We start from the raw sequence: 24903 nt of genomic DNA on the forward strand, positions 1-24903 counted from the left end.
TCACTCACCCTCAACCCCTCACCCACCCTCACTCACCCTCAACCCCTCACCCTCAAACCCTCACCCTCAAACCCTCACTCACCCTCACTCTCACTCATCCTCACTCACCCTCAACCCCTCACCCACCCTCACCCTCACTCACCCTCAACCCCTCACCCTCACTCACTCACCCTCAACCCCTCACTCACCCTCACTCTCACTCAGCCTCAACTACTCCCCCTCACTCACCCAAAACCCCTCACCCTCACTCACCCTCACCCACCCTCAACACCTCACTCACCCTCACTCGCCCTCACCCACCCTCACCCTCACCCTCACTCACCCTCACCCTCAACACCTCACTCACCCTCACTCGCCCTCACTCCCCCTCACTCGCCCTCACCCTCACTCACCCTCAACCTCACCCTCACTCACCCTCAACCCCTCACCCTCACTCACCCTCACTCACACTCAACCCCTCACTACCCTCACTCACCCTCACTCACCCTCACTCGCCCTCACCCTCACTCACTCACCCTCACTCACCCTCAACCCCTCACTCACCCTCACTCTCACTCATCCTCACTCACCCTCAACCCCTCACCCTCACTCACCCTCAACCCCTCACCCTCACTCACCCTCAACCCCTCACTCACCCTCTCACCCTCAACCCCTCAACATCAACCCCTCACCCTCACCCACCCTCACCCACCCTCACTCACCCTCACTCACCCTCACTCACCCTCACCCACCCTCACCCTCACCCTCACTCACCCTCACTCTCACTCACCCTCGCTCTCACTCACCCTCAACCCCTCACCCTCACTCACCCTCAACCCCTCACTCACCCTCACCCACCCTCACCCTCACTCACCCTCAACCCCTCACCCTCACACAGTGCAATAGGTCTCGGAGCATTTGAGTTAGAGCTTTTAGAAATGTTTATGGCTTTTTTTTTTATTCTTTAGCATTGGCTACAGGAAACAAAAATGCTAAAGATTTACACAAAAACCCATAAACAATTCTAAAAGCACTAACTCTAATGCTGCGAGACCTATTGCATTTCCAATGCTTGTTCTTTTTGTTGTTCTTTCTCCCTCTGCTGCACTGCATATTTATTTCCCATGCTGTATTTTTTTTTCTTAAGTTTGCTTCCTTACTGCCAGCCTACTATGTAATGTCTTTCTGTTTTTTACTGTGTGTATGTAAAGCGCTCTGATACCTACGGGTTAAGCTAGCGCTATACAAAACTTTTAAAATACATTTAAAATAAATAAATAGACATAGCATTATCTATGGCAGCTACACCCTACTCTGGCCCACTGTACTCTATGCCAAACATCTGTATCTATATATACACACATTTACAAGGCTCCTCAAAAAAACTGGACAGGCCAGATATAGAGTAGCCAAAGAGCGTTAGTCCTACTTTTATGTCTGAGCTATCCCGGTTTTTGCTTCTCAAAAGCTGGTCACCCTATACACAGAGCTCTTAACTTTTCACATCTTTAGTATCTCTTATATATTAATCTTGCATCAACCGCTTTGTTTTGACTCAGTTACTTCTCCCTCACCACTTTCTTTTTTTGCGACATCCGTTTGCGTTCTTTCTCTTCTCACTATATCAGTTTAAATCAATTTTACCGATGTTTTTTGCTTCGGTCTTCGTTCGGTCTCCGTTTTCAGATTTTCGTATATCTTTTGGATATTTTTCTTCTCTGAAAAGGAAGGAGGCGGTAAAACTGCTTCGTTAAACGTTGTCGATATTTTAGCTAGTTAAAAAAAACATACATGACGTGAACGATTTCACAGTATCAGTAGCGAAATATTTTGTACACGCCGCCGGAAGCCACTGAAAAGAAGGGCAACAGGATATCCGCACCCTAGTTAGATGGAGCCAACCAACCGTCACATACGGCTCGTGCTGAGTTCCGTTGTGACGCTTTGACAACGTACTAGCCCGTTCCATGATGAAAACGCGATCTTGACGCAGTCGGCCTTTATATTGGAATATGAACCCTGCGTCATCCACCTAAATCTTCCACGGGGAACAGCAGCGAGCCTGTGCCAAGATGGCGGACGCGTTGATGCACTGTGAGGCGGAGCTTGAAGGTATCTCGCATCTCTTCTGTTCCTGAACAGGGAGCCATGGCAGCTACGCTGATCGGCTGCCTCCCGGACAGTATCCTTGTGGAGGTGTTTGGTTTCCTGTCGGTCCCAGACTTGGTCCGCAGCGGCAGGTGTGGCTTAAGTCTTTTGGGGTTATCAGGAGGGGCTTGGGTGTCTCAAAGGATTATGGGAGCTACGACCAGAACGACTCAGAGGTCTGTGGGAGTAACATGAAATCTGTTGGGGGTCAGATAATTGTGATTTATTTAAGTCATTGACAGCCCAGCATTGTTCCTTTATATAAAAATGTTTGGTTTGCATCAACTTTTCATCAATGATTACAGTCTTTGACTTGTTTATACTAGGCTTGATAGCTTATTGTAGCTACTTTGTTATAACATAGATATTTGTATTTATCGAGGGAATGTATTAGGTGGCATCTATCAAGGGAATGTATAGTATGTCAAATGCACACCTTGAAGCACTGCGCAGGTTGGAGTTTGTATGTGGGCAGAACGTGTAGCTCAAAGTTGCCCATAAAGTTCCCAGTAGTTTTCGAATACAAAGGTTTGTAGTGTGGGATGTAGAGCGCTCACAAAGGAGACGCTTCTGATGGCTAATCTTCACTTTCTTTCCATGGAGTTCTAAGAGATATCAGATAACGAGCGACGCTCGCGTTTTCTATGATGTAACACAGAAATGTTAAGTGAAAAACATTTCCTTTATTCACTGTTACCTACGTTTATTTGTATTTTATGCATTAGCGTTGTTTCATTTCCCACTGATATCAGCTGTCCAGGAGTTAAGGGGTTAGTGGATGCCATGTATAAACAGTGGCGTAACGAAACTTGAGGGGCTCCCCTGCAAACTACAGGGAGCCCCACTCCCCTTCTCCGTGCCAGTCTAGAGCTCTCAGGCCAGTGACCCGCCATACTGCAGGGGATGCAGGGCTATTGTTACGCCGCTGTCACCAATACAGCCGTTAAAAGTAACACTGGATGGTGGAGTTAAAAGGTTGGGCTTAGTCTGCCAGCAGGGTATCATAGGTGGTGGTCCATTCATTACAGGGTCCCTGCCATCGGTAGACCGGGAAGTTTGCCCAATGTTAGGTGGGTTTCCTGATGTAGACTCCTGTCATGATATGCCCAATTTTAGGTGGGTTTCCTGATGCAGACTCCTGTCATAATATACAACATCTGGTCCACTCATCGTTCAGTTTTGACAAAAGTGCATCCACTGCTCCTTCTCGTTTTAAAACATTAGACAATGCGACAATGCAGTATTTCAAAAGCAGATGTAACTACAAAGAGCACATTTTGATAATACATTTTTATTAGTAGACAATAGCAATCTTAAGAGGCATTGCATAGCTTCATACACACTGTGACCCTAATTCCATCCCAGTCTCTCTCTCTGTCAGTCTCTCTCTCTCTGTCAGTCACTCTCTCTCTCAGTCTCGGTCAGTCTCTCTCTGTCAGTCTCTCTCTCTCTTAGTCTCTCTCTGTCAGTCAGTAAGTCTCTCTCTCTCTCTCTCTGTCAGTCTGTCGGTCTCTCTCTGTCAGTCAGTCTCTCTCTCTGTCAGTCTGTCTGTCATTCAGTCTCTCTGTCTGTCAGTCAGTCTCTCTCTGTCAGTCGGTCTCTCTCTCTCTCTGTCAGTCGGTCTCTCTCTCTGTCAGTCCCCCTCTCGCTCTGTCTCTCCCTCTGACTGTCAGTCCCTCTGTCTGTCAGTCTCTCTATCAGTCCCTCTCTCTATCAGTCCCTCTCTCTATCTCTCTCTTTCTGTCAGTCATTCTCTCTGTCAGTCATTCTCTCTGTCAGTCAGTCTCTCCCTTTCTGTCAGTCAGTCTCCCTCTGTCAGTTTCTCTCAGTCAGTCAGTCTCTCTCTCTCTCTCTCTCTCTCTGTCAGTCTCTCTCTCTGTCAGAGTCTGTCTCTCTCTCAATCAGTCTCTCTCACTCAGTCTCTCTCTCTTAGTCACAGTCTCTCTCTTAGTCACAGTCCCTCTCTCTGTCAGTCCCTCTCTTTGTCAGTCTCTCTCTCAGCCTCTCTCTCTGTCAGTCAGTCTTCCAGACAGTCTCTCTCTCCCTCTGTCAGTCATTCTTTCTCTCTCTCTCGCTCTCGCAGTCAGCCAGTCTCTCTGTCAGTCTCTGTCTCTCTGTGTCAGTCAGTCTCTCTCTGTCAGTCTCTCTCTCTCTGTCAGTCAGTCTCTCTCTCTCCCAGTCAGTCTCTCTCTCTCTGTCCGTCTCTCTCTCTCTGTCCGTCTCTCTCTCTGTCAGTCTCTCTCTCTCTCTCAGTCAGTAAGTCTCTCTCAGTCAGTCTCTCTCTCTACCTCAGTCAGTCTCTCTCTACCTCAGTCAGTCAGTCAGCCTCTCTGTCTGTCAGTCTCTCTTTCTCTCTCTGTCAGTCTCTCTGTCAGTCAGTCTTTCTCGCAGTCAATCAGTCTATCTCTCTGTCATTCAGTCTCTGCCTCTCTCTCTTGGTCTCTCCCTCTCAGCATCTCTCTACCTCAGTCTCTCTCGCAGTCAGTCTCTCTGTCAGTCAGTCTCCCTCGCAGTCAATCAGTCTATCTCTCTGTCATTCAGTCTCTGCCTCTCTCTCTTAGTCTCTCCCAATGTCAGTCAGTATCTCTCTACCTCAGTCAGTCTCTCTCTCACTCACTCACTCTGTCAGTCAGTCACTCTCTGTCAGCCAGTCTCTCTCTCTCTCTCAGTGAGTCTCTCGGTCAGTTAGTATTCAGTCTCTGAGTCACTCAGCCAGTCTCTCTCTCTCTCTCTCTCTCTCTCTCTCTCTCTCTCTCTCTCTCTCTCTCTCTCTCTCTCTCTCTCTCTCTCTCTCTCTCTCTCTCTCTCTCTCTCTCTCGCCTTGCACCCTTCTCCCCTCTGCCTTGCACCTTTCTCTATCTTGCACCCTTCTCCCCTCTGCCTTGCACCTTTCTCTATCTTGCACCCTTCTCCCCTCTGCCTTGCACCTTTCTCTATCTTGCACCCTTCTCCCCTCTGCCTTGCACCTTTCTCTATCTTGCACCCTTCTCCCTTCTGCCTTGCACCTTTCTCTATCTTGCACCCTTCTCCCTTCCGCCTTGCATCCTCCTCTACCTTGCACCCTTCTCCCCTCTGCCTTGCACCCTTCTCCCCTCTTCCTTGCACCCTTCTCCCCTCTGCCTTGCACCTTTCTCTATCTTGCACCCTTCTCCCCTCTGCCTTGCACCTTTCTCTATCTTGCACCCTTCTCCCCTCTGCCTTGCACCTTTCTCTATCTTGCACCCTTCTCCCCTCTGCCTTGCACCTTTCTCTATCTTGCACCCTTCTCCCTTCCGCCTTGCACCTTTCTCTATCTTGCACCCTTCTCCCTTCCGCCTTGCATCCTCCTCTACCTTGCACCCTTCTCCCCTCTGCCTTGCACCTTTCTCTACCTTGCACCCTTCTCCCCCTTGCACCCTTCTCCCCTCTGCCTTGCACCCTTCTCTATCTTACATCCTTCTCTACCTTGCACCCTTCTCCCGTCCGCCTTGCACCCTTCTCTACCTTGCACCTTTCTCTACCTTGCACCCTTCTCTTCTCTGCTTTGCACCCTTCTCCCCTCTGCCGTCACCCTTCTTCTCTCTACCTTGCACCCTTCTCCCCTCTGCCTTGCACCCTTCCCGGCCACCCCCTTGCACCTTTCCCACCCAATGGAGGGGGTGCCACCTGGAACAATGACAGGATTTCAAAAGCATGATGGGCTGGCCCTGACTGGGCCCACGCCAGACGCACTGGTAATCCCTGCCCGCCCCTTGCCCCCTCCCTGCGGACGCCCATGGTGCATTCTAACAAGAGTGCTTACCTGAGGGCCCCATTTTGCTGCCTCATCCCTTCTCATATGAGCATTGCCCTGGAGAATTCAGTCTCTGGGGCCCCCATCCCAACCTTGTCCCTGTCTCTTATGTTCTCTTGTGGGGTGGGCTTTGCTTATGGAGAGGAGAGAGTGGGGGCCGGGCTCTGTGCTGCCTGCGAAGTCACGCATTTATAGCGCCTCCTTAAGTTGGCTGGAAAAGGAGACGGAGTGACTATATTAGCACTCATTAAGGAAAGCAAGAACCGCGCGCTGCTCTGGCAGCCTGAGCCCACAGTGTGTGACAGAATGCACCACACTGTGCAGTGCAACTGTTATGCTCCGGTGTTGGATTATTCTTTGTTTACAATCTATCTCATCTGCCAGCAAGGAGGTGGTTCTGGTCGTACCAACTAGGCTGGTCTCAGCTGTGCTCTAATTGGCACCAGCTTTGGAAGACAAAGTTCCTAAGCTTATCAAAATAAAGAATGTGAATGAAATATAGGCCATAATAGGAAACTATATTTGTCCTCTGTCCAGCCGGACAGGGTATTTATTTAAACACAATGAAAAACAATTGTAGGAATAGTTTTTAGGCACAATCCTGTACCTTACTCAATAAGGACAAACCACACATGGGAGAAAAGATTCCACAGGCAAAAAAAGAGCAATGCTGGCCACTTTTTAAATCAGTGTTCAATTAAAGTATTTGTCAGTCAGTGCTAAACACAACTAGGATAAAACACAATGGCTAGGTTGTGAAAGCACTACTTAAAGTCGACGTTTCGATCCCTTTTCGCTCTAATTACACGGGATCATCATCAGGACTACAATTGACAACATTTGCCTGCCTGTAATTATAATACAACCGCCAAATTCTAGGCTCTCAATAATGGGAGCGTGTTGCGTGCCAGCCTGTACGGCTGGCTGACAGCGCGGATTGCTGATATCGCGGTCTGGGTGCTCTACCTGAATCTAAAGGTCCGTACAGTGGGGAATGGACTGCCGGTCCTTGTATGTACCACGGAGATTATTTCTGTGGTGTGCTATCCTACGTCCAACCAGTCTGATTTGAACTGCAGGGTCCGCAGGGGTAACAACGCTGCGTCTTGGTGGCGTATTAACCACGTTATGGGTGGTGTTCTGGGGGCCGGGGGGAACAATATCCTATATCTCCATGCCGTATAAGTTACACTTTATGGTCCGATGGGGTACCACCGCTGCGCCTTAATAGTACAATGACTCCGTTGCAGTCGGGGTTCTAGGGGCCGGGGGAGCGATGTCCTATCAGTCCGCTGCTGTGGCTGCAGTCTCTAATTGGCACCAGCACCACTCCTGCATTCACAGCATTGTCCATTTGCCGCCTGAGGCAACTAAGTGGGCTGCACAAGTGGGCAGAAGTTTGTAAGTTAAGTTGCAGTCCACTGCTGCTCTCAGCATGATGCAATGCAACTGGACAAGTTTGCTGGAGATTGCTCATCATGGCTGTGGGTTTCAGTTACTCTCTCAGCCTCGGGTGCAGACTCTTACTGCCACGGAGGTTAGTGTGTGTCTAAATAAATATTGACATTAATCATAACCCCACAACATGGCGTCCCTGAACAGGCTGCCCTCGTGTCTTATCAAGTGCTCGTGGTGTGGGGGTGTTGTTCATGGTACACTCTCTCCCTTGCTGAGGTTCCATTCAGGAGCTGAGAGAACACGGCCACTGTCATTGTGTCTATGTTCATCATGGTGCGTGAGTATCATGCACTGCACTCCCCCATGCTGTGTTCCATTCTTGGCGTACGATAGCTTCCCTGGTGTCTGCTTGTGGTGTGTCAATGCAGGACTTTGCACACCCGCATGTTGGGGCTCCATACTAGGCCCGTCGGCCTGAGAGAGCATGCCTTCTGTTTGTGGGTGTGAGTGCCATACAGTTCACACGCACGTGCTGTGGCTCCATTCATGGCCTGAAAGAGCAGGCTCCAAGAAAATAGCAGCATCTGAGAATAGGGTTGCTGACATCAGCTCTATATCGTGCTTACACTAGGAACATGTTGATCACAGGGACCGTCGCCGTGATACTTTTGTCAGCTACCCTCATGATCATGCGGAAACAAAATATTTTCTTGCTCTGACAGAATATCACAGAGAAATGACCCACGGAGGCAACTGTACATGTTATTGGGGATGGATGGATGCTGTGTTGGAGATGGATGGAGAGGGGTAGATAAATGTGTGCAGGATAGATGTATGGATGGTTGACTGTGGGTGGTTGGAGCACGGATTAATGAATGAATTTATTGGGAAGCACGTTTTGTGTATTCCTGGATGGATTGGTGAATGAACTGTGAGGTCAGATGCCTAAGGGCCTCAAGGCCTGAAGTGCAGCTTCTTCGCCATTCATGCAGTCTTGTGCCCTCTGTGTTTAGGCAACAAGGTGACCTGATGCCACCCATGGTGTCATATTTTCTGTATTTGGCTTTTCTTTTTAAAACAATCATGTCTTTACATTTTAATAGTCAGTTTATTGGTAGTAAACCAAGACTCTTGCGCTCAGAATGCAGTTGCTGTTAAAATTAATGTTTATGAAATAAATCCTCATGTCCTGCGACCTAGGACTATAAAGTCTCCCACCCTGGGCATGATGATCTTGTTCTTTTTCCATGAGATGTGTGAGTGGGAGTGCTACAGGCGAGGGACAGTGTCTCCCCTCAAAGTGCACTTAACTTCTTCTTCCCTGGATTTGATTTCACGCTATTGGTTAATGATGTCAATTATATTTAAACATCCTGAACACCAGATCTCTGCAACCCGCCCTTTCACCGCCTGCCTCTCCATCTTTCCATTCAGATCCGCCCAATTATCAACACAGATTTACATCGCCATTCATCCACCACCACTACACTAATCTTCTCATCCTTTCATCTACACACCCACCTTTCCACCTACCAAGCATACAATCACCAACCGCCACTCCAACCATTTAAAATATTGTCACTTTTAACTACATGGCCCTCCACCCATGCATCTAGCGACTCAAGTATGCACCCACCGCCCATCTAGCCACTTCCGTGTCTACTCATGGGTCCCTCAACAGGTTAATCTTCCAACCCATCCCCAACCCCATGCACTCCATCCATTTACCAACTCATTGATTACTATAACTGAGGGTATCTCCTCACGCATTCATTCCTTAATCCACCACCGTTCCATTGACATGTCACCTGACCCAACTATCTGTCCATCCCATATTGGTTTAATTATAAGCTGACATGCATCCATTCATTTTTCAGTCTATCTTTTCATTCGCCCCCACACCTATCTATCCAACTCCCCATGTCTCCATTTATCTACTAATACATACAAGCAGACATGCCTAACTTTTCCATTACTTCTCACATGCCGCTACCCACCCACCTGCCAAAGTATCAGTTTTCAATTCAAATCGCTTTATTCGACAAATGTGTCATAAAAGCACAACATATACATTACAACATACAATTTAAAATGTATAAATATTCTGAACCTAAAAACATTTTAAGAAGATATTAAACATTGAAAAGCTACCGAATCAAATGAATCTAAAAAATTATGTTTTAAAAAAAAAATACAGTTCCATAAAATCCCATTTAACCCCAAGCATTTCATAACTCCTGTTCATAACATGTTGTACAGGGTAACATTAAAGCTAAAGATCAATTGAATGGGCCTAGGGAAACACCCTAGATCGGATAGACCTTTCTCAGAAAAGAGTTTTCAGCTGCAATTAGGGTGGATAAGTTTGTGAACCCCCAGAGCTCTGCTCCATTCAGAGCGGAGCTTAGGACTTTCATACAGTAGATCTCCATCAGTGGGCTAATCGGTTTAGAGAAAGAGGATTTAAATGTAGCTGCAAGAATCCCGGCCTGTTTATGCTTTAGTGTGGCCACATTAATTTGGTTAGACCACCCCATATCTGCCTGTAACGTGACTCCCAGATAAGTGAAGGCTTCGACTTTTTCAAGAGGAGCTTTGTTCATGTATACCTTGCCCCGGAATGATCTATGCTCATTAAATGACATGAACTTTGTCTTTTCCGTGTTAATTACAAGGCCCCGAATGGTGCAGAAGTCCTCGAACCTACTTAGGGCTTTTTGCAGACCGCTGGGAGTTTTGGAGATAATCAAAGTGTCGTCCGCGAACATGAGGATAGGTATATGTTCTTCCGCCAGCATGGGTGCATCGGAGGGGACCACCGAGAGGAAATCGGCAACCCCGTTTATGAAGAGTTAGAACAGGGTAGGTGCAAGCACACATCCCTGGCGCACTCCTCTGTTCACGGCAAATGACTCGGTAACCTCACCCCTGGCCCCCCACCGAACCCGTGCATGGTTACCCTCATGTAAGCGGACGATCAAGGATAATAATTCAGGCGACATCCCCATCTCACTTAAAACACGCCACAGCCTGCATCGTGGCACTAGGTTGAAGGCTGCCTTCAGATCCACAAAAACCGCGTACAAGGCCCCTTTCCCCAGAACAACTGTCTTCCAGTAGATATTAATAAAACGGAAGACCTGATCAATGGTGCTTGTAAGGGGTCGAAAACCCGCCTGCAGTGGGGTAAGGATTTGCTCATCTTCCATCCATGACTGAAGTTTTTGTAGAATCAGTCTGCCCATAATCTTTTGGATGGAATCTATAAGACTGATTGGTCTGTAGTTAGCTGCTACAGATTTGTCGCCCTTCTTAAATACTGGAATTATCTCTGCCCCTTTCCAGGAGGCCGGGATTGGAGCACCACAGGCAATTGCGTTTACCAAATATCTAATATACACACGCCAAGAAGGTTTATGACTTAGAAAGACGTCCGCAGGGATGCTATCCGTTCCAGGGGCACGGCCTGGTGTGATGGTATCTAATGCCCTGTCCACATCCACTACTGTGAATATCCCACTAGTGAAAAAGTATGATCGAACGGGTCAGTATTCTGTTCATCATCCAGGGAAGCATACTGTGGTTTAAAATATTCCACCCATAAGTGATGGACAACGTTATTCTGCGGGGGTTCCGGGCACCCCCCGTGTCCCACTTATACGTATCCCAAAATGCTTTAGAGTTTCGAGATACGCAAGCTTCCTTGAGCTCCTGCCATCTTGCCTGGTCCCAGAGTTTTTTTGGCTTCTTTGACTGCTTTTCTATAGGAATCCCGCGCCAACCTTACTATTACTGGGTCCCCTGCACCTAGGGCTGACCCCAATGCCCTCCGTGAGTGGCGACAATGGTCATTGCACCACCCTACAGCTTTCTTATTCCTGCCTTTCATAATCTTAGCAGGTTTACAAAAGAACAGTTTTAGTAGGTCAAAAAGCACAGTGTGCTTCTCGGTAATATGGGACAAGAAGGTCTGGCTTCCCTCGCTGGTTCCCCAGACTTCTAGTACCCGGTCTACCTCATTATTCATCGCTAGCAACGATTCTGGGGATTCCAGAACGTTTCTTCATTTCAGGTGTCGAGTGTCATTAGTCAATACCAGCTATCTAGCCCCTGCCTCTACCCTATTGAATGAAGCTTCTCCGAACAGCCCAGCTGTTGTAACAATAAGTGGGTTATGATCGCTTTCAACTCTAGTAATAACGGCCATATCCCTTACAAACTGCCACAACGACAGACTTACTAGCACATAATCAATACGGCTCGACCGGAGACCGTTTTTAAAGGTGTCGACCCCCATCTTGTCGGACAATGTTCGCCCATTAACGGCCCTCACCTGGTGCCCTATACACATCCCTTTCATTTGAATGGCCGCCTCTGACCATTTTTTAATTGGCTCAATCTCAAGGATAGGTATACCCCATTTTACGTCTTCATCCTCTGTGAGGCACTGATGCTCAGGCCCTAGTGGTTCAAACGTAGTGTTGAAATCCCCCACGACCATCGGACTAGTGTTCCTCAGCATACCATCCAACAACCTCTCCAGGTCAGCTACAACATCCGAACGTCGCCCACCAATGAGGCCTCTTGCATAGACGTTAAAGATATACAAACTGGGACCCTGCTCTGGAATGATTTTTATCGCAAGAATATGAATATTATTTGTGGTTATTTGGGATACTTTGCCCCGCAGTGCCTGCCGTACCCAAATCACCAGACCCCCCCATTGCACGGCCCTTCGCTTGTTTTACCACTGCGACCTGGAAAGTAAGATACCCCAAACGAAACATGGGCACTACCGCCCATGTTTCTTGAAAGAGACATAAATCGTGGGCTTCGATGAAGTCTGACCATTCAGGAAGTGCTAGTTTGGAGCCCAACCCTGCAATGTTCCAGGATAATAGCGTCACAGTAGTAGGCCTATGAGTACAGAAGTCCGCTATCGTAGGACAGCCATCCGGGATAGGGGCCGGACCAGGACTCGTGGTCAACCCCGTGGTCGGTGCGTATTCATTAGCCCCATTTCCACCAGGGGGTTTTAAACTACCATCAGCAGGGGCTTTATTCACTTTAATCCTGCCGGGCGGTGAATTAATTAAGCTAGGATCAACATGAACCAAGTCATCCCATCTTTGGCCAGAATTAAGGGGATTAGCACCTTTGGGAGTACATGCTGGAACTTGGTGATTGGGAGTGGTTTGATGTCAATCACACTCCTCTAGGCCAGATAAAACATCGTACCTATTCCCTGTGGGGACGCCAAACCCCCCCCCCCCCCCCCCAAGGCCTTTGGACAAACCCACTCCTTCCTACCTGGGCATTCGAGGGACCTATGGAGGAAGCTGGATAAAAAAATGTTAACGGGAGTGGTTTAATAAGGGAATCCGTACCTTGATGTTGCCAGCCACAAATGTGCTCAACAGCTCTGGTATCCCTAAAATTAATGATAATACTATCACCCGTAATAGTTTTATGACTTGACCCAACCCAATCCACCGTTCTTGCAAATAGGATTTCAGCCGAGACCCCAGGGGTTAAAGTCCGATTCACGTTGAGCCAATGAATACAATTAGTTTTCAAATCTGTGTATCCTCACGTTGACCTGGTTTCAGTGAGGGAACCCCCGTCAAAATACACACATATGGAGCGGAGGCCGGGGGGAGATCTATACATGGAAGACAGACTAAAGATATATCATTGGACGCCCTGTTACAACTGCCTGACTGTTGGGGCACTAAATTAGGACCACCCACCCCTACTCCCTTACCACACGGTGTCCGCGATCCATTAGTACCACACGTGCTAGTCTGGGGGATAGAATCGCTAGCAGTCATGGTAAGATTACTTTTCGTGCCGCTACCTGCGTTGACTGTATTGGAGGATTAGCACTTAAAATAACCTCAGGGACACCCACAGCCCCATACCCACTCTTTGCACTGGCCACAGACCCAGGCCTACTAGTGTCTTTGGCCTTAGCCCCTGCAGATTCAAGAGTTGCGAGTCTCTTTTCAATGGAGTCCAGTCTATTATAAATGGGAATACAAGATCTATAAAAGAGCTGCTCAAATTTATCCCACGTTTCTTGGGTCTATTCCAATGGAGTGTCCAACCTGAGTGGCGTCACTGGGTCTTCCACAACAGCCGTCGGGGACAGAACCTCAGTGCTGTTATTCAAGGATATCGATATAACCCCAGAGGTCTCTGGAAGAGCATTTGGCTTCTTAACTTTAGCTTTTCTGCCCTTATGGGCTGCACCCCCACGCTTCCTCTTAGACACCGGTAATGGTTGCACAGATTTTACACCACGTGTAGGACGGTCCCTTGCAGTACTCTCCATGGGGTCAGACAAGATGCTACGTTCTGACGAACCAGTTCGTACATCCAGCGTATTACCTTGGGCGGGGCATGAATGAACAGACTCCCTATGGGCTGAATGTACTAAGACAGAATGTGCACCATGGTCCACCCCAGCACGTTCACTTATAGGAGCATCAGAGCCAGGGATGGTAGTAGGGAAACCGCCCTAGCCAATGGACCTATTGAGGACCTTTTGTTAAAAGCAGGATCCAATGACAGTCTTTCTTCTGTACGGTCGATTTCATGAGCTAAAATTGAAGAAGCCCGTACAATGAATTGGTCTAGCGTTCCCATAATAGTACCAGTGGGGGCCATTTTCCCTCCCTTCGCAGCCTTTGATGCCATTTTTTGCAATGGGTGTAAACTTGCTACAGATAGTAATACAGTGGAGAAACACTCGAACGGCCAACAGCCAGTGTACAGGTTTCAGATCCAGGGAGGGCCCCCAATAACTGATACGTACTAACCTTGGCAAGTCATTGTTAGAGGGTGGCCCCATCCAGTCCTCGAGCTGTTGTCGTACGGGCTCAAACAGGCCCGCCCTTGGCCCGGGCTTAACCCGGCGCGACCCACACGCGATCCCGCGACGCGGGGGCTAAGCGTGAATTTATGCGCCTCCTGGCGCGGGATGTACGTTGACGGCTTCCTGCCGCAAAGGGTCCCGGTATTTGTGGTCCCCCCCTCTCTGCGGCCGCGCTCTGATGGCAAAGAGCTGCGGTGGCGGAGGGAGACCAGCAAAATCAGGGCAACAGGAGCAGGGGACGTTTGGCAAGTACCCCCGAGCATTTTTTTTAAGCAATACCAAAGTATCACATTCCACACCCAGGCATCATTTATGCTATAAGGAGTCCATTAAACATCCTTGTATTTATCCTTCTAGGGCAGGGGTCTTCAAACTGTGGGGCGCGACCCCTAGGGGGGCCGTGGAGTGATGTGAAGGGGGTCGCGCCTTCACTTTCACACTTCTGCCCTGGCCTCCAGGGCTTCAGCTTCCCTCCTCCCCCATCCTGTGTCTCAGCCCGGGCTGCTGCAGTGCAGCTCGCGCTCCTGGGGGCTCGGCTGGGCAGTGTCTGGAGTCTTATCTCCGGCATGCCCGAGTTTTTCACAGGTCTTTAAAGAACATTAGCATATTTACATGCCTTTGTTCACTGGTTACCAAAGCTTAGTTTTTTTTATGGTTCCAGTACCCCCTGGGCCCCCACTCTGCCTATTCCTTACATTTGTTGTTTTACACTTACTGCTGTAGTGTGAGAATGCATTTAATGAAAAGGAATATAAAGTTGGGTTGCCAAAAGAAACATGCCTGCTGTGTGTTGTTTAAAGAGCCTGCAGAGACCTGCTCTTTACACTAAATAGAGTTCTAAATAAAAAAGTATGTATTAATTAGTTATGTGACTGGGGGAACATCAAAAACCTACCTTTGCCACGCCAGCGGGCCAGAGCCGTGAGGGGAACGGCGGCAGCAGCAGCAGGACGCCGGGAGGCAGCCCGGTCGAGCGGACCACACTCCCCAGCAGCCCCTGGGGCGGCAGCGCGCCCGTGACGTGCTAAGAGCGCCCGGAGGCGCCTGTAAAAGGCTGACCCCCCGGGAGCCCAGGGGGGAACATCAAAAACCTACCTTTGCCACGCCAGCGGGCCAGAGCCGTGAGGGGAACGGCGGCAGCAGCAGGACGCCGGGAGGCAGCCCGGTCGAGCGGACCACACTCCCCAGCAGCCCCTGGGGCGGCAGCGCGCCCGTGACGTGCTAAGAGCGCCTGGAGGCGCCTGTAAAAGGCTGACCCCCCGGGAGCCCAGGGGGGAACATCAAAAACCTACCTTTGCCACGTCGGCGGGCCAGAGCCGTGAGGGGAACGGCGGCAGCAGCAGGACGCCGGGAGGCAGCCCGGTCGAGCGGACCACACTCCCCAGCAGCCCCTGGGGTGGCAGCGCGCCCGTGACATGCTAAGAGCGCCCGGAGGCGCCTGTAAAAGGCTGACCCCCCGGGAGCCCAGGGGGGAACATCAAAAACCTACCTTTGCCACGCCAGCGGGCCAGAGCCGTGAGGGGAACGGCGGCAGCAGCAGGACGCCGGGAGGCAGCCCGGTCGAGCGGACCACACTCCCCAGCAGCCCCTGGGGCGGCAGCGCGCCCGTGACGTGCTAAGAGCGCCCGGAGGCGCCTGTAAAAGGCTGACACCCCCATTCGCCCCGCGAGTCGCGCGCGGGAGCGACCGGGAGAAGCCCGGGACAAGGGCGGGACAGTCTTTGGCAGTCGTTGGCAGGAGGAGGCAGGGCAAGGCCAGAGACTCTGCCCCTCGCAATGGGTAAACGCAAGCTAACCACGATTGGTGGTGAAGGTAAGAAGGCTAAAGTCCCTAAGAAATCAGAGACCATTATTTCATACCTGACATCTGCAGTAGGGGCATTAAACGATGAAATTGCTAATGCGGAAAAAGAACTGGGCCTTGACCACTCGGATACAGAGAGGAGGAATTTAATAGACACGGTGGTTCCTGAGCATGTTACACACATCCCCTTGGAACCCATTATAGAAGTCACGACTTCTACTGCCCCCCCTGCTCCCAGGGCCATTACCCCGCCACATGCCCTGGATAGCGACACTGTACATGTAGTTTCTACTGCAAACACGCGACACAAGGCTAAAAACTTACGAGGGAAGAAGTCACATGTAGTACATGGCGCTAAAGCGGATAAACAGACATTCCAGGGCCTCCAGGACAATTTGGTTGAGGTAGTGGAGGGCTTATTCGAATCCCGCTTGGAACCTTTACTTGTGAATTTGGCCAAAGACATTGTGGACACTCTCAAATTATGTGTAGATAACATTATGAAAAAATGTGAAAGGATTGACAAATATCTCACGGAGCCTAATATACATTGTCCACGCTGTCAGCCCCACATTAGAAGCAGAGTGGCATGTGAACATGAGGCGAGGGTTATAACATCAACTGCGGCTTTATCTAGTTCACAAATGGAAGTGCACAGCCCGCAACATTTACCTGCATCCTTGTCACTTGATAAAAATATTGATTTAACACGGGGGCCCCATTTAGTAGGGGTCGAGGAGATGGGGAGGGCTAATACGTTACCTACCCCTAGACCACAGGAGCACCCCTCCAGTAAGCCCAGTAATAGACTGAGCCGCCCAGTGGATCTCCCCCCGGAGGCAGCAAGCCTAGTTGTCATCCTAACAGGGATTCCGCGCATTAAACCACAACAGAGGGAATCCGATTTAGATTTGCTAAATAGAACTAGGATATGGTGTGGCCAGTTCAGCAGTGGCAGTCTGGATGTGGGTAAACATATTATAGCGGCACGAAGGGTAGATTGGGTGGGGCGGAGGCCTAAATGCATTGCTGGAGATTGCGTGATTGTTACCTTTGATACACCCAACATTGCAGATTCCCTACTTTGGGATGGTTCTGACCCAGGGAGTGGAGGTATCAGACCATTCCCATTAGGGTACTTTTATCCTCCCCCCACCTACCTTCAACCCAAAACAAACTTCCCTTATGTCCCAGTCCCCTTAGGCAGTGTGGAGAGACAGGGAGTGAAGACTCATGTATCCTATCAAACCCAGCAGGCATTATTGCGGGGAAGGCCAAATAGCGCTCTAGTAATAGCATCCGAAGTAGAGCATACCCCCAGTCATGGGCCAGGGATCACACTCAGCAATAGGTTCCATCCTCTTCTAAACACTTCTACGCTAGATACAAATGATTGACAACCACCCATTGTCTTACCATCTCGGGATGTCACTACAGTAGCTAGTGGTCGCCATGTCACTGCAATGAGCTGGAACATTGCTGGGCTAAAGAAGAAAGTCTCTGATGAAAGATGGTTAAATCTAATCACACAATATGATATCCTGGGTTTCCAGGAAACTTGGGATTCCAGTGGGGATTTTTTCATGGATGGGTATCGGAGCTTTTCGACTAAAGCCACCCCTGGGGAGGGTGGCAGACACAAGGGGGGCCTGTATATATTTATTTCCATAAAATTGCGGGGTTCTGCACGGAAAATTGCATTTTCATCTGATAATATACTAGGTATAGAGTGGGAAAGACCAAATTCCCCCCTAATTTTGATAATCAACTTCTATAATGCACCTGATAGAGATAGAAGCTGTTCACATCTGAGTTCGCTAAATTCTTTTTTAATAACATATAAGTCACAGCAATCTGCTTTATTCGAAACTCTGTTATTGGGAGATTTTAATGTTCATCCGTGTAATTGGGGATGTCAGAATAAGGAGCTATTGGGCCCACCAGGAGCTCTCAGTACTCATTTCGAGCACACTCACACAGGGGGCGGATTTGGAGAACTTATTAGCAAACCAAAACTTGTACGAGGCACACGGGTCATGGGAGGACGTAAGAACACCGACCTTTGTTGGCAGAGATGCTAGCACGGTCATCGACTATATCTTTATCACACCAGGGCTAATCGACATAGTGGTATCTTACGAAGTGATTTCCTCCCCCTTTAGTGATCACAACCCAGTGGTCCTGCTCCTGAACATGGGCCACAACAGTGTCACCCAGGTTGAGTGTCTGGGGGGTCGCAGTGATACCCTTGTCCCTAAGGACCAGGGCCGCAGACTAAAATGGGCAAAGGTGGTGCCGGATTCTTTTATGAATAACCTTGTACAGATCTCCCAAGACGACATGTCAATCTGCATGGATAGTACATCTGAGGGTAGTGTCATTATTAGTTCTTTTTCCACTATTTGTTTTAACATTAATAAGGAATTAACTTGCACCAAGAAGCAGGTTGAGCTCTCCACCCCAAGATGGTTTGATAAAGAATGCTCAAGGACACATAAGGATTTACTTCAAGCCCTAAAACAACAGCCAAGAAATAAAGATCTTGTGGCTGGGCTTAGGAAAAAATATAGACAGGCGACTGAAAAGCGGAAAAAGTCTATTAAAAGTGAGGCTTGGGATAGTCTAATATCGGCCAATGTCTTGAAGGATAGCTCCAAATTTTGGATGGTCATCAACCATCCTTATTTTTCTACATCAACCAATACTGTCATGGACTGTGTAATCTCTGAAGATCAATGGGTTGATCATTTTAGTAAGATCTACAAGAGTGATATGCTCCCAGCAGGTTCCATCAGCCCACGACCGAAGCCCCCCCTGTTGTTTTCAATGAATTGGAGGTCAACAAGGCAATGGTTGAGATGCACAAACACAAGGCTCCAGGACCCGACGGTGTTCCGGCAGACTTATACAGCTCGAGTCCACTCCTTTGGGCCAAAATACTTACTAACGTTTTTAATGCAATGGTTACAGCGGGGTTCCCTGAATCCTGGGCCACCTCAACTATTGTCCCAATATATAAGAAGGGGCCAAGAAACGATCCGTCCTGTTACAGGCCGATATCGTTAATTGACTCCGCTGTCAAGATTCTCGGCAGAGTTATCTTGACTAGACTGAGCAACATTACTAAAGAGAAGGGGGTGCTCTCGGAACTCCAGTATGGCTTCCGTGAGAAACGGGGCACAATTGATCAGTGCCTGAATTTACATATACTGGTTAGCAAATATACTGTGGCAAAAGAGGGTCACATATACCTTGCATTTATGGACCTTTCTTCGGCCTTTGACTTGGTCAATAGGACCAAGTTATGGGCCATTTTAGCTGGCATAGGGTTTGATCCTCCTCTTATAGATTTTTTGGCGGCCCTTCATGAAGACCTATCAGCTTCCATTAGAATAACCCAGGAAGGCAATACCACCAGACCCTTTAAATCCAGAAGAGTAGTGAGGCAAGGCTGCATCTTAGCCCCACTCTTGTTCACCTTATACATCAACTCTCTGGATAAAGCATTGGAGGGGTCCACACTTGACATCCCGTACGTGGGGGGGGCCGCAGTGCCTGTTCTGCTATACGCAGACGATGCGGTCCTCCTCGCTCGTACGGGAGTGGGGCTACAAAAGCTTCTGGATGCATTTGGTGATTTTATGGCGAAGCTCGACCTCCTGATCAATAATAAAAAATCTCATGTTATGGTGGCCGGGAGGCGGCAAATGCCAAAAAAATTAAACAGTTTTAGTTGTTGTGGTGAGGGGGTCTCAAGGGTACAGGTCTTCACTTACCTGGGTGTGATCTTTGAGGAGAAGGGCTCATGGAAACCGCAGGTGCGCGCTAAGTCACTTGCCGTAACCCGCTCAACCTCAGCCTTGCTAAGCTTCGCAAAGCGACTAGGCTCACGGCCAATGGAGGCACTACTGAAAGTGTACAAAACAAAATGCCTCTCCATAGCCACCTATGGCGCAGCGCTGTGGGGTTACTATTCAACCGGTGATTTGCAGATTGCGGAAAATCAGTTTCTAAGATCACTACTAAGTGTTCCACAATCCACCCCAGTTTTTTCCCTACACACAGAGTTAGGCCTGGGCTTCATTACTGATCAGCTTCTCTTGGAACCATTGGTATGTTGGGCTAAAATTTGGTTGAATAATGAAATTAGGCTTAACCACATTATTCTTAGGGATTGTATGGTGTTGGAAAATGCTTTAAAGATCCCATGGTTGGCTTATGTGAAGGGCGCCCTGGAAAGTCTTGGTAGGCCCAACCTTTTTAGCCACCCTAATACAATCTGCAACGGGAACGTGAAATGGATTAAGGAAAATTTCCTGAGGAGGGCAGCGTTAAAGCGGGAGAGTGAGGAGTTGACTAAACCCAGAGCAAGAGCAAATTTTCTCCTCCTGACCAGACCGTCGATTGAACCTTATCTAACAATTGTAAGCCGTCCATACCATCGACACCTTCTTGTTAGATTTAGGTTCAACATCATTCAGTACTCTCTGGGAGTTTTCCCTGTATGGGGGGTGCCAGATGAGTCAATTCCCTGTAGCTGCGATAATTTTTCAGAGCAGTCCCTTATACACTTTGTAATGTTTTGTGAGCATTTTAAGAAGAGTAGAAAACTATACCTGGTCCCTATTTTAAGGGAAGCAGGCTTTACTCAGGTGCGCCCAGCGTTTCTTAATTTGCAGTTACTAGGGAGTACCAAGATAATCTTCGGGGTTGCTAGCTTTCTAGTCGCAGCTATGCGCACAAAAACCAGGAAGCTATCCCCAAAGGCCATGGAAGGGCGCTCTCATTACATTGCAGATTTAGCTAATATTTCTTAAATTAACTACTCTTTTTATGATTATATTGCGAATGTGCTGTTTTTGTTTCAACATCTAAATTATTGACTGGATCTACATATCACTTTGACTGATTTTTAAACAGTTTTAACTATATGAATTATACGACATGTTAAATAACTTTTTAACAACTGTTTTTATAAATTGTACTGTATTGTTGCTTTTATGATTTTAATTAATCGAATAAAGCTGGCTCTTGACTTGACTTGACTAGTTATGTGACTTTTCTGTCTTTATTCTCTTTAATTATCAGTCATGGATCATTGAGGCATCCTTAGAACACAATTAAAAGTGCTTTCTATTTATATTTGCCGTTCCAAGTATTCACAGATAAGTTAAAAAAATACAGCTTTAGGTGACGGCTTATTTCTGGGCCATCAAAATAATGAGCTGGTAACCCTAATCATTAGAATGGAAGTTTGTTGCAGGATCAGCACATTATTTATTTCCTCTACCCTCGATCCCTGATTAATGCCATTATAGCAATAGTTTAACTTATATCTGAAACCCTACGCTTCAAGTTTCTGGAAATGCACCCTGCTTTCAGACAACTCACTTCTCATTCTCGCCTTCACTTTCACGTTCACCCTGCACTCCGAGCGATCACAATGCACTCACATTGATTGCCATGTACTCACATTGATTGCCATGTACTCACATTGATTGCCATGTACTCACATTGATTGCCATGTACTCACATTGATTGCCATGTACTCACATTGATCACCATGCACTCACAGCAATCACAATGCACTCACAGCAATCACAATGCACTCCCGGCGATCACCATGCACTCCCGGCGATCACCATGCACTCCCGGCGATCACCATGCACTCCCGGCGATCACCATGCACTCCCGGCGATCACCATGCACTCCCGGCGATCACCATGCACTCCCGGCGATCACCATGCACTCCTGGCGATCACCATGCACTCCCGGCGATCACCATGCACTCCCGGCGATCACCATGCACTCCCGGCGATCACCATGCACTCCCGGCGATCACCATGCACTCCCGGCGATCACCATGCACTCCCGGCGATCACCATGCACTCCCGGCGATCACCATGCACTCCCACTGATCACCATGCACTCCCACTGATCACCATGCACTCCCACTGATCACCATGCACTCACACTGATCACCATGCACTCACACTGATCACCATGCACTCACACTGATCACCATGCACTCACACTGATCACCATGCACTCACACTGATCACCATGCACTCACACTGATCACCATGCACTCACACTGATCACCCTGCACTCGCACTATTCACCCGCTCACCCTGCACTCGCACTATTCACCCGCTCACCCTGCACTCGCACTATTCACCCGCTCACCCTGCACTCGCACTATTCACCCGCTCACCCTGCACTCGCACTATTCACCCGCTCACCCTGCACTCGCACTATTCACCCGCTCACCCTGCACTCGCACTATTCACCCGCTCACCCTGCACTCGCACTATTCACCCGCTCACCCTGCACTCGCACTATTCACCCGCTCACCCTGCACTCACACTGATCACCATGCTCTCACACTGATCACCATGCTCTCACACTGATCACCATGCTCTCACACTGATCACCATGCTCTCACACTGATCACCATGCTCTCACACTGATCACCATGCTCTCACACTGATCACCATGCTCTCACACTGATCACCATGCTCTCACACTGATCACCATGCACTCACACTGATCACCATGCACTCACACTGATCACCATGCACTCACACTGATCACCATGCTCTCACACTGATCACCATGCACTCACAGTGATCACCATGCACTCACACTATTCACCCGCTCACCCTGCACTCACACTGATCACCATGCACTCACACTGATCACCATGCACTCACACTGATCACCATGCACTCACACTGATCACCATGCACTCACACTGATCACCATGCACTCACACTGATCACCATGCACTCACACTGATCACCATGCACTCACACTGATCACCATGCTCTCACACTGATCACCATGCTCTCACACTGATCACCATGCTCTCACACTGATCACCATGCACTCACACTGATCACCATGCACTCACACTGATCACCATGCACTCACACTGATCACCATGCACTCACACTGATCACCATGCACTCACACTGATCACCATGCACTCACACTGATCACCATGCACTCACACTGATCACCATGCACTCACACTGATCACCATGCACTCACACTGATCACCATGCACTCACACTGATCACCATGCACTCACACTGATCACCATGCACTCACACTGATCACCATGCACTCACACTGATCACCATGCACTCACACTGATCACCATGCACTCACACTGATCACCATGCACTCACACTGATCACCATGCACTCACACTGATCACCATGCACTCACACTGATCACCATGCACTCACACTGATCACCATGCACTCACACTGATCACCATGCACTCACAACTTTCACCCGCTCAACCTGCACTCACAGTGATCACAATGCACTCACAGTGATCACAATGCACTCACAGTGATCACAATGCACTCACAGTGATCACAATGCACTCACAGTGATCACAATGCACTCACAGTGATCACCATGCACTCACAGTGATCACCATGCACTCACAGTGATCACCATGCACTCACAACATTCACCGCTCACCCTGCTCTCACAGTGATCACACTGCACTAAAAATGTGCTTGCATTGTCCACTCTGTACCTCACCCTGCAGTCACACGACCACACTTCTCACCCTGCACTCATGTGACACTTCACTCACATGTACCCCCCCACTCACATGTACCCCCCACACTGATAAATCTGTAGCTCACTCAAACAAGCCCATCACTAGCCATGCACTAATTCGTACCACTCTGCACTTACAGCCGAACCCAAATTCATATGGTCACCTCACTCAACCTGTAGTCACTCCTTTTACCCTACTATCACACTGTTGCATTGCTCACCGTGCAGTCACATGGGCATTCTTGTCACCAACAAGAAAACGGATGGGGTGAGGGTCCCTGGGGAGTTTAAAGACCATGCACAATTACATACCCCTAAATACAGTATTATACAACAAAAAGGTAATTGTGGGTCTATCGTCATCAAAAGTTGTGAAAATCCAACCACCAGCCTATTCCTAGCTCGACAGAAGTCCTCAATAATGTAGGGTACTTCTCAGGTATAAAAAATTCCCATCAGATATCGTTTGATGCCGCCCTTGTCATCATTTGGGACTCCTTACACCAAGGAGAGTATCATTGCATCCCTTGATTGAAAAACGGATGCCCCAATGTTATGTAGGGTGTGTAAAGGTCATCTAACAACGATTCCTGAATAGCAGTGCATGTGAAGAATGTAAGTGATAGTGAAAAACTAAAATTGGAGAGTATAGAGATAAATCAATTTAATAGGTGTCTCTTATACTTCCAAGGCTAAAAATCAGTGTGGGAATATAGTAGTTTTAGCAAATAGCTACTATCTAGTTTCAAAGGTCGACATATTTCAGCAGTAAGGGGACTTAGTGTCCGCCGCCTTCCTCAGGCCCGAATTTTTTGCTTTTTGAGAACCTAATTGTTGAGTTTTTAGGTCTCGCCTGTCGATGCGCATGCGCATCGAGCAAGCAAGACTATAGGGGCTCATCGACTCTTTATCTAACTTGCAAGGAATCGTGGCGATTCCTTGCAGTGCCCGTGACTTTTAAGCTCAATGCGCATGCGCATTGAGCTTAAAAGCGCGTGCACATGGCCCCAGCCGCCTGCCTTGCCTACTCTCCCGCCCCCTCACTTCTTGATTGCACGGCCGCTAGGCCGTGCCTCCCCTACTCCTCCTCCTACTCTCCTCCCCTCCCGTCTGTTCCCGCAATCCTCCCACACCCCCGCTCCGCCCCCTCACTCTCTCTGCCCGCCCGCTCTCCACTCCATCAGGCAGCCAGCCGCACTTCTCCCACACCCCCGCTCCGCCAATAAAAACATGTTAAAAGACACTTTGAAACCATTTTCCTTGCAACGTTGGAAGTGGGTCGTTATTGGTGATCTTTTTCTCAAACCAAAATTCAGAGGGAAATGAAATTCCTACTTTTAACGTG

The 24903-nt window shown here is 48.6% G+C and overlaps 1 protein-coding gene across 1 annotated transcript in view; it reads left to right on the forward strand.

Annotated features, from left to right (window-relative positions):
- Positions 1–1641: 1641 nt before the first annotated feature.
- Positions 1642–24903, forward strand: part of FBXL12 (F-box and leucine rich repeat protein 12) — a 39880-nt gene continuing 16618 nt past the window's right edge. Inside the window, exon 1 of the mRNA XM_078681012.1 lies at positions 1642–2219. Within this exon, the coding sequence (XP_078537138.1) occupies positions 2128–2219 (92 nt within the window). The 5' untranslated portion in view covers positions 1642–2127. The remainder of the gene's footprint in view (positions 2220–24903) is intronic.

The sequence above is a fragment of the Lissotriton helveticus genome, chromosome 1_1 (genome assembly GCF_964261635.1).
Source record: "Lissotriton helveticus chromosome 1_1, aLisHel1.1, whole genome shotgun sequence".
NCBI lineage: Eukaryota > Metazoa > Chordata > Amphibia > Caudata > Salamandridae > Lissotriton > Lissotriton helveticus.